The sequence below is a fragment of the Perca fluviatilis genome, chromosome 7, assembly GCF_010015445.1.
Source record: "Perca fluviatilis chromosome 7, GENO_Pfluv_1.0, whole genome shotgun sequence".
Lineage (NCBI taxonomy): Eukaryota > Metazoa > Chordata > Actinopteri > Perciformes > Percidae > Perca > Perca fluviatilis.
In genome coordinates, this window is record NC_053118.1 from 32,364,437 (window position 1) to 32,374,187 (window position 9,751).

Below are 9,751 nucleotides of genomic sequence, written 5' to 3' on the forward strand. Positions count from 1 at the left end.
ACCTTACTACCCCTTTTTTCGACATACTAAAATTCAAAGTGACTTTTTTCGACATAATTATACCATGACTTTAGTGACTTTTCTCGACATTACGATCACATAAATTCATGACTTTAGCGGGATCTTTTTGACATTGCTTATAACTATACGATCTCCCTTTTAGTGACTTTTTTCTCAAATACCATACTTTATGATTTAGTAGACTTTTTTTATGCTATACCATGACCTTTTCGACATACTGTAAATTATGACTCTTTGTACTGGACTTTTTCACATACCATACTCATACCTTTAGTGACTTTTTCTACGCACTGTACTATGACTTTTTTCCATACTAAGGACTTTTTTGACATACTATCCTGGGACTTCTTTAAAGTGGCTTTTTCTCGTATATAATTCATACATTATGACTTTACTGGACTTTTTCGCCATACCGTAACTTTAGTGGACTTTTTTCGACATACCATGTACGCAGAACCTTTTCACATGCTGTACTTAAGTGACTTTTTTGACATAATTACATACCATACTTGACGACTTTTAGTGACTTTTTTTTCTCACATACTGTACCAAGGACTTTTGTGACTTACTATGACCTTTATTTTTAACATAACTTTGGGATTTTAGTGACTTTTTTCACATACTATACCATGACTTTTAGTGACTTTTTTTTCACTATGACTTTTATGCTTTTTTTTCCATGCTATACTATGACTTTTTCGACATACTGTACTATGACTTTAGTGACTTTTTCGACATACTGTACTATGACTTTTTCTCGACATACTGTACTATGACTTTAGTGACTTTTTTTCACATACTGTACATATGACTTTTATACCACATACTATACTTTTATGACTTTTTTCTAACATACCATACTATGACTTTTTTCGGACATACTATACCATGACTTTTCGACATTACCTTATACTCATGACTTAATTTTTCGTACATACTATACTATGACTTTTTCTTAATATACTGTACTCACTTTAGTGACTTTTTTCGACATAATTGTACCATATGACTTTTTTTCACATACTGTACCTAGACTTTTAGTGACATACCTTGTAAAAACTTGTAGACCTTTTCAACATACCTATACTTATGACTTTTTTCACATAATCTGTACTTATGACTTTTTTCTCACATAACTGTACCATGACCCTTAGTGACTTTTTTTTTTTCTCCATAACTGTACCTACGACTTTAGTGACTTTTTTTTCGATATATAATTATACTTATGACTTTTCACATACTCATACTAATGACTTTTCCGAACATACTTGTAAAACTATGACTCTTTTTTTCAACATACTGTACTATGACTCTTAGTGACTTTTTTCACATAATTGTACTATGACTCTTTAGGACTTTTTTTCGACATACTATACAATTTTTTTCAGATAACTGTACTATGACTTTTTTTCACATACTATAATGTAAGTGACTTTTTCACATACTGTAATTATGACTTTTTTTCAACACTGTAAACTCATGACTTCAGTATTTTTTTTCACATACTATACACTCCTTTTTCTCACATACTGTACCATGACCTTTAGTGACTTTTTTTCATACTATACTCATGACTTTTTCTCTACATAATTGTACTATGACTTTTTTCTCTACATACCACTATGACTTTTTTCACATACTGTACTATGACTTTAAGACTTTTTTCTCACATAACTGTACTCATGACTTTAGTGACTTTTTTTTCTCACATACCTTATACTAATACTTTTTTTTTCAAACATAATTACATGACTTTTTTTACATAACTATGATTTACTTTTTCACATACTGTACTATGACTTTTTCTACATACCATACTTTAGACTTTTTTCGACATAACTATACTATGACCTTTTTCACATACTGTAACTATGACTTTTAGTGACTTTTTTCGACATACTATACTATGACTTTTCTTTTCGACATACTATACTATGACTTTTTTTCTCGACATACAATTTATGACTTTTTTCGACATACTGTACTATGACTTTTAGTGACTTTTTTTCGACATACTGTACTATGACTTTTAGTGACTTTCATACAATTATACTATGACTTTTTTTCTCGACATACTGTAATTAATGACTTTTTCGACATATTGTACTATGACCTTTTTCGACATACTGTACTATGACTTTAGTGACTTTATTATTACCATGGCTTTTTCTTTACATACATACTAAACTTCTAAGCACCTTTTTTCACAACAATATGACTTTAAGGGCCTTTTTCGACATAATTATACTATGACTTTTTCTCCCATACACTGTACTATGACTTTTTTCGGCTACAATTGTACTATGACTTTTAGTACTTTTTTCACATACTATGATCTATTTTTTCTACATAAAATATGACTTTTATCTTTTTTCTCACATAACTGTACTATGACTTTTAGTGACTTTTTTCGACATACGTACTATGTCTTTAGTGACTTTTTCGACATACTATACTATGACTTTTTTCGACATACTGTACTATGACTTTTTTTCACATACTGTAACTATGACTTTAGTGACTTTTTTTCGATATGCTATACTATGACTTTTTTTTCGACATACCGTAATTACGTGACTTTAGTGACTTTTTCGACATACTGTACTCTATGACTTTTAGTGACTTTTTCCGACATACTATACTATGACTTTTTTCTCGAATACTTACCATATGACTTTTTTCGACATACTGTACTATGACTTTTAGGACTTTTTTCTCGACATACTATACTATGACCTTTTTTCATACTGAACTTCATGACTCTTTAGTGACTTTTTTCGACATACTATAACTTTCATGACTTTTAGTGACTTTTTTCGACATACACTATACCTATGACTTTTTTTCTTTTCGACATACTATACTATGACTTTTTCGATACAGCTGTAACTATGACTTTTTTCACTACTATGACTTTAGTGACTTTTTTTCGACATACTATACTATGACTTTTTTCGACATACTGTACTATGACCTTTAGTGACTTTTTCGACATACTATACTATGACTTTTTCGACATACTGTACTATGACTTTTTCGACATACTATACTATGACTTTTAGTGACTTTTTCAACATGCTATACTATGACTTTTTTCGACATACTGTACTATGACTTTAGTGACTTTTTCTCACAATGTACGTACTTTTTTTTCTCAACACTGTACTACACTTTTTTTCGACATACTGTACTATGACTTTTAGTGACTTTTTTCGACCTAACTGTACTATGACTTTTTTCGACATATTATACTACTGTACTATGACTTTTTTGCATACTCAATGACTTTTTTCTCACATACTGTACTATGACTTTTTTCGACATACTGTATCTATGACTTTTAGTGACTTTTTCTCACATACTGTACTATGACTTTTAGTGACCTTTTTTTCACATAATTATACTATGACTTTTTTCGACATACTGTACTATGACTTTTAGTGACTTTTTCACACAGTACTATGACTTTTTTTCCATACTGTACTATGAACTTTAGTGACTTTTTTCTATACGCTATACTATGACTTTTTTTCGAACATACTGTACTATGACTTTTAGTGACTTTTTTCGACATGCTATAACTATGACTTTTTTTTCTCTGACATAATTATACTAGGCCTTTTTCGCATACCATGTACTATGATCTTTTTTTCGATAACTGTACTATGACTTTTTTCTCGACATACTATACTATGACTTTTAGTGACTTTTTTCGACAGTTATAATTATTTGCTTTTTCACATACTATATCTATGACTTTTAGTGACTTTTTTTTCGACATACTATACTATGACTTTTTTCGACATAATTGTACTATGACTTTTTTCGGCTATTACACTATACTATGACTTTTTTCAACATACTGTACTATGGACTTTTTTCGACATACTTAACGTCATGACTTTTGTGACTTTTTCGACATAACTGTAACTATGACTTTTTTCAAGATACTGTATCACTATGACCTTTTTTCGACATACTATACCTAATTTTGCTGACTTTTTTTTCGACATAACTGTACTATGACTTTTTTTCTCGTATTCATACCGTATAATGACTTTTTCTCGACATACTTGTACTATGACTTTTTTTCAACATACTATACTATGACTTTTAGTGACTTTTTTCGACATACTATACTATGACTTTTAGTGACTTTTCGACATGCTATACTATGACTTTTTTCAACATACTGTACTATGACTTTTAGTGACTTTTTTCGACATGCTATACTATGACTTTTTTCGACATACTGTACTATGACTTTTAGTGACTTTTTTTGACATACCGTACTATGACTTTTAGTGACTTTTTTCGACATGCTATACTATGACTTTTTTCGACATACTGTACTATGACTTTTTTGTGACTTTTCGACATACTATACTATGACTTTTTTCGACATACTGTACTATGACTTTTTTCGACATACTGTACTATGACTTTTTTCGACATGACTTTTTTCGACATACTGTACTATGACTTTTTTCGACATACTGTACTATGACTTTTAGTGACTTTTTTCGACATACTACTATGGCTTTTTTCGACATACTATACTAGGACTTTCAGTGACTTTTTTTCTGACATACTAGGACTTTTTTCGACATACTGTACTGACTTTTTTCGAAATACTATGACTTTTAGTGACTTTTTTCGACATACTATACTATGAATTTTTTGTGACTTTTCGACATACTATACTGACTTTTTTCGACATACTACTATGGCTTTTTTCGACATACTATACTATGACTTTTTTCAACATAGTATAATAGGACTTTTTCTGATGTTTTCCAACATACTATGACTTTTTCTTTTTTTTTTTTTTTTTACATACTATACTATGGCTTTTTCCGACATACTATACTATGACTTTTTTGGACATACTGTACTATGGCTTTTTTCGACATACTATACTATGACTTTTAGTGACTTTTTTTCGACATACTATGACTTTTTGTGACTTTTTTTCAACATACCGTATTTTCCGCACTATAAGGCACACCTTCAATGAATGGCCTATTTTAGAACTGTTTTCATATATAGGGCGTACCAGATTATAAGGCGCATAGAATAGCAGATACTGCAATCAAACGTTTGACTGGGGTTGCGTGATGCATCCACTAGATGGAGCTGTGCTAAAGGGAATGTCAACAAAACAGTCAGATAAAGTCAAACTTTATTAAACGTTCTGACAACTCCGTTCACTCCCAAGGTAACGTTGTTCAAACGTTGATGTGCATATTACCAATATCTCCCAGCCTTGCTCACTCTTCTCCCAAACGTGGAGGGGAACCTTTCCCTAATTCAGTAAACACGTAGTAAAAGAAACAGTCTCATACCACTAAATCAAACGTTGGTACATAACTCAACATTGTTCAGTTACGTATAACACGTAAAGCTCACTTTTTCAGTTCATTCCCCGTCCACGAATCCCTCGAATTCTTCTTCTAAAGTGTCCGAATTGAACAGTTGGGCGATATGGCCTAAAAATAAAATCCCCGATTTTTTTCACAAAAAATCCGATTTAAGATTTAAATTGATTTTTTTTCTCCCTCTACTTAAAATCAATCTGCAGATGACAAATAAATTGTTCAAAACAAGTTTTATTTTGTTTTGACTCATACACACACACGGGGCATGTATACCATTATGATTATTCATGCCAATTTTGTGGAAATATAAATTGGTTTGAGTGTTTTCCCTACCAGTTTTTTTTTTTTTTTTGGGGGGGGGGGGCTATATATTCAACAACAACAAAACGGATGCGTGAGATTAAGCTGTTTTCACACATAGGCCCACAGGTAATTGACTTCTCGTTCCTCGCTAAAAGTTCAAATCATTTTAACGTTATTGCGCAACCTTGCCCCTATTTTCATCTGTTGCTGAGTAACGTACGTTAACATCCCATGGTCTCTTGAATGTAGCATACCTGTAGCAAGCTCCTTCGTAGCGATAAAAACAAACGTCGAAGCGGCGCTCCGTGCTACAGAGCGGCGATTGCAAGTTGTTTAAGCCGCTACAGACCTCAGTCACAGCTCGGTTGTATCAGCAGCATTTAGTAGATGTGTTGAGCCACAACACCGCCTCTGGTGCCCCGCATGGTGCTCCTTCAGGTCAGCTGTAGCTGGTGGTTCGGTTATCCCAGAATAGGTGACTGTCAGCCGGGGACAGTGCACCGCGAGCTGCCGGTCATTTCGGCGGAGATTACGGATAAGTAAGTAATGAAACGACTGGTTAAGAAAATAATTAATGTTAGTCCCACCGGTAGCCATGTTGTCACTTGCTGTTGCTGTTTCGTGTGTGCTATGATGTTGTTGTTGTCGCTTGCCATACTGCTATGTGAAAGTAATGCTACGGAAGCTCCGGGGAGCCAAAAATGCGCCATTACACAAAAACTCTATTTACTTAAAAATTCGAATTAATTCATTTAATCGATTTTTCGCCCAGGCCTAACGGCATCCAACCTGCCCGGCTTCCTATCGTCATTATCCGAGTCAGTGTCGCTGCTGTTGCCTGGCAGTTCAGAGATTATTCCTGCCTTCGTGACTAGGGTAGCCGTAATGCTGCAAGCGGTGCGGCTTTGTAGATTACCAGTCGTACTGAAACATTTTATTGTTATTAAATAGTTTTTATTGGTTTTTCATACTGAAACATTTTGACAGAGCGCCTTAAGCGCCGTGTACAACCAGTATGGATCAACCAATTAACCAATTGATCCATATATAAGGCGCTCCAGATTATAAGGCACACTGTCGTTTTTTGAGAAAATTAAAGGCTTTTAAGTGCGCCTTATAGTGCGGAAAATACTGTACTATGACTTTTTTTGTGAATTTTTTCGACATAAAATACCATTGACTTTTTTTCAACATACTATACTATGGCTTTTTTCGACATACTATGACTTTTCGACATACTATACTCAGTCCTTCCAGAAAAATTCAGAGTTTTTTTGTGATTGTTGCGGGCAAAAATCCTTGATTATGCAGCACGTTTTCTTAAAAAATGCAATAGAATATGCAGGATTTTTATGCAATGAAATTGCGGGAACTTGCAAAAACTGCGGTTTGATGGAAAAAAGTGATTCCCCCAACACCCTGCTTTCCGATGATGTTCTCATGGCAACAGGGGAAAATGGCTGCTCTTTTTATGAGCAGCAAATTTATGTGGCGAAAGTGCGGCGTACTTAAAAAAAAAAATGCAGCCCCTACATAAATATGCGGACTTTGGCTGATTATGCATTGAATTATGCGATCGCATAATCTCGTTTTTCTGGAGGGACTGATTAAGTCACCACAAACCCTTCTAGCTAGCGGCTACCTACTGTTGACGTTAGCTAGCGCTAGCTGATACTATCGATTTCTAGTCTGTGACATATTTTTGGCTTCACGTCACAACCGTATGTTTATTGTTTTGATTACAATGTGCGGAATTACTTTACGTTGCCTATTTGTCTATTTATGTCTATTTCCCACCGTTAATCACCGGCATCTGGTCTGTACAGCATCAACAGGGCCATTGTTGTTTATGTGTGTGTTAGAATAATTTACATTATCAAAGGATAGACGGAACCACTGAAGTTGTATTAAAGTTTGTTTACTTGCAAGTAGAGTCAGTTTACAGCACTCACAGCATAGAGCTGTAATCGGGCCTTAAAAGTAAGGCCCGAGCCCGACAAGTACATTTTGATTGACAGCTTTTTAAAAGCCAGAGTCCGTTTACAGCCCGACTGTACAAAAGGCCGTCTATCAACAGTCATTAGAGTGTCGGAGAATAGCGCGGACACGCGCTTCACACCGCGAGCGGGCACACGCACCACTCGGCGGAAAAGGGAGAGAAAAAAAATAAAAGAGACTGCGCCGCACGCACACAGCTCCTTTGTCTTTCGTAAAAAGACATCATGCAGCGATGTTTCCGTTGACTCTAACGTCCATTTAGGAGCATCTGAGAGAAGCACAGGCACCAAAATCTGCGTTGCTATTCGGTCCGGTAGATAACGGTCGTTAAGGCACCTGACTTTTTCACGACATATGTGATGTTGTTGTTACATACAAACATGCATAATAAATACCTATTAAACTCATGATCAAAGATATAAAATGTACCTGCTGTGACTGTGTCTCGGTCTCCTCAGACTATGGTTCTGGCGAGCGGTGGGCAGGACGGCGCCATCTGCCTGTGGGACGTCCTGACAGGGAGTCGTGTCAGCCATGTTTACGGTCACCGTGGGGACGTCACCTCGCTGGTCTGCACCACCTCTTGTGTCATTAGCTCGGGACTGGATGACCTCATCTGTGTCTGGGACCGCAGCACCGGGATCAAACTCTACTCGATACAGCAGGTACCGTTGTGGCTCTTTTTATATTCTCAAGTACGACACTGGCAGCAGTTTTTTGTATGACCATTTTAACCCTTTTTGTCTGTGAATTAATAATAATCTTAAATTTGCCACACAATACTACAACAAAATGTACCGCTCAGTTTGTTCCCTGGTGAGTCGACCTTACCCCTCTCTCCTCACCAGGAGGTGGGTTGTGGGGCCAGTCTGGGAGTGATCTCCGAGTCTCTCCTGGTGACGGGGGGCCAGGGCTGCGTCTCGTTTTGGGACCTGAACTTCGGTGACCTGCTGCAGACGGTCTACCTGGGCCAGAGCAGCGACGGACAGGGCGTCCGGCAGCTGCTGGTGCTCGACAACGCCGCCATCATCTGCGACTTCGGCAGCGAGCTCAGCCTGGTGTACGTGCCCTCCGTGCTCGAGAAACTAGACTGAGGAGAGACAGACGGAGGGCAGCCGTTGATGGTGGTGGGAAGAAAAACATGCACTCGCAACATCGTTTCCACCTCCATCACTTCTTTTTTTTGTTTCTGACACCCAAAGGAGACCCGATCATTAGACCGGTTTCCATCTGCGCACAAGACTCTTTTTTTTATTTTTTTTATTTAGATGTTTTAAGTACAAGCCTGGATGTAATTATGGAGAGAGAAAAAAGCTGAGGAGTGATTGTGCAACCTGCTGCATTTTATCGGAGGAGAGTGACAGACCCTTGATACTGAACTGTTGACATTTACAAGGGTCATGAGGTTTGTTTAAGAAAAGCTGGATGTTTCTCATTTAAAGAGGATCCACCAGTCAATGCTTTTTTTATTTTTTTAAAATTTGTTTTGTGGCTCTGCCCTCTATGCTGCTTGTACGGGTGGGGCTTCACTGTGACCCCCACCCACCCAGAGAGGAAGATAAAACGGTCACCTTATATTTTAATATTCCTGCTGCCTCTTTCGCTCAACAGTAAAGTGCAGCCACAGCAAGCTCTATGGGTCTATGGCCTGAGCTGCACAGTTACACGTACATACGTGTGTGTGTGTGTGTGTGTGTGTGTGTGAGAGTGTGTGTGTGTGTGTGTGAGTGAATGAATCTAGGCCCTTTTTATGGCAAAAATACTGCTGAGAAAAAAAAATGTTTGGAAATGTGTGTGTGTGTGAGGGATAACTGATGATTACTGTGTAAAGTAAACCTCCATAGGGGGCTGTTTTTTTATGTATAAATCTATTATTTATTAGCGATACATTTTTTTTTTTAAATAACAGTTTGTTTATGAATGGCTAATCCCGGCTCTTTAACATAAATATAACAATGTGGAAATAATGACAAAAATGTAAATGGTGATTGTTTTTTTTGGCAGGATTGGGGCTGTGGTTATAAAACGATTTGTGATATTGAACTTGGAAA

At 36.3% G+C, this 9,751-nt stretch overlaps 1 protein-coding gene across 2 annotated transcripts in view; it reads left to right on the forward strand.

Moving 5' to 3' along the window:
* LOC120562270 (SREBF chaperone) overlaps positions 1-9,751 on the forward strand; it is a 59,166-nt gene extending 49,415 nt beyond the window's left edge. For both annotated transcript variants that reach the window (XM_039805906.1, XM_039805905.1), the window contains exons 22-23: positions 8,159-8,365; positions 8,549-9,751. In XM_039805906.1, coding sequence (XP_039661840.1) covers positions 8,159-8,365; positions 8,549-8,794 — 453 coding nt within the window. In that variant the 3' untranslated portion in view covers positions 8,795-9,751. The remainder of the gene's footprint in view (positions 1-8,158; positions 8,366-8,548) is intronic.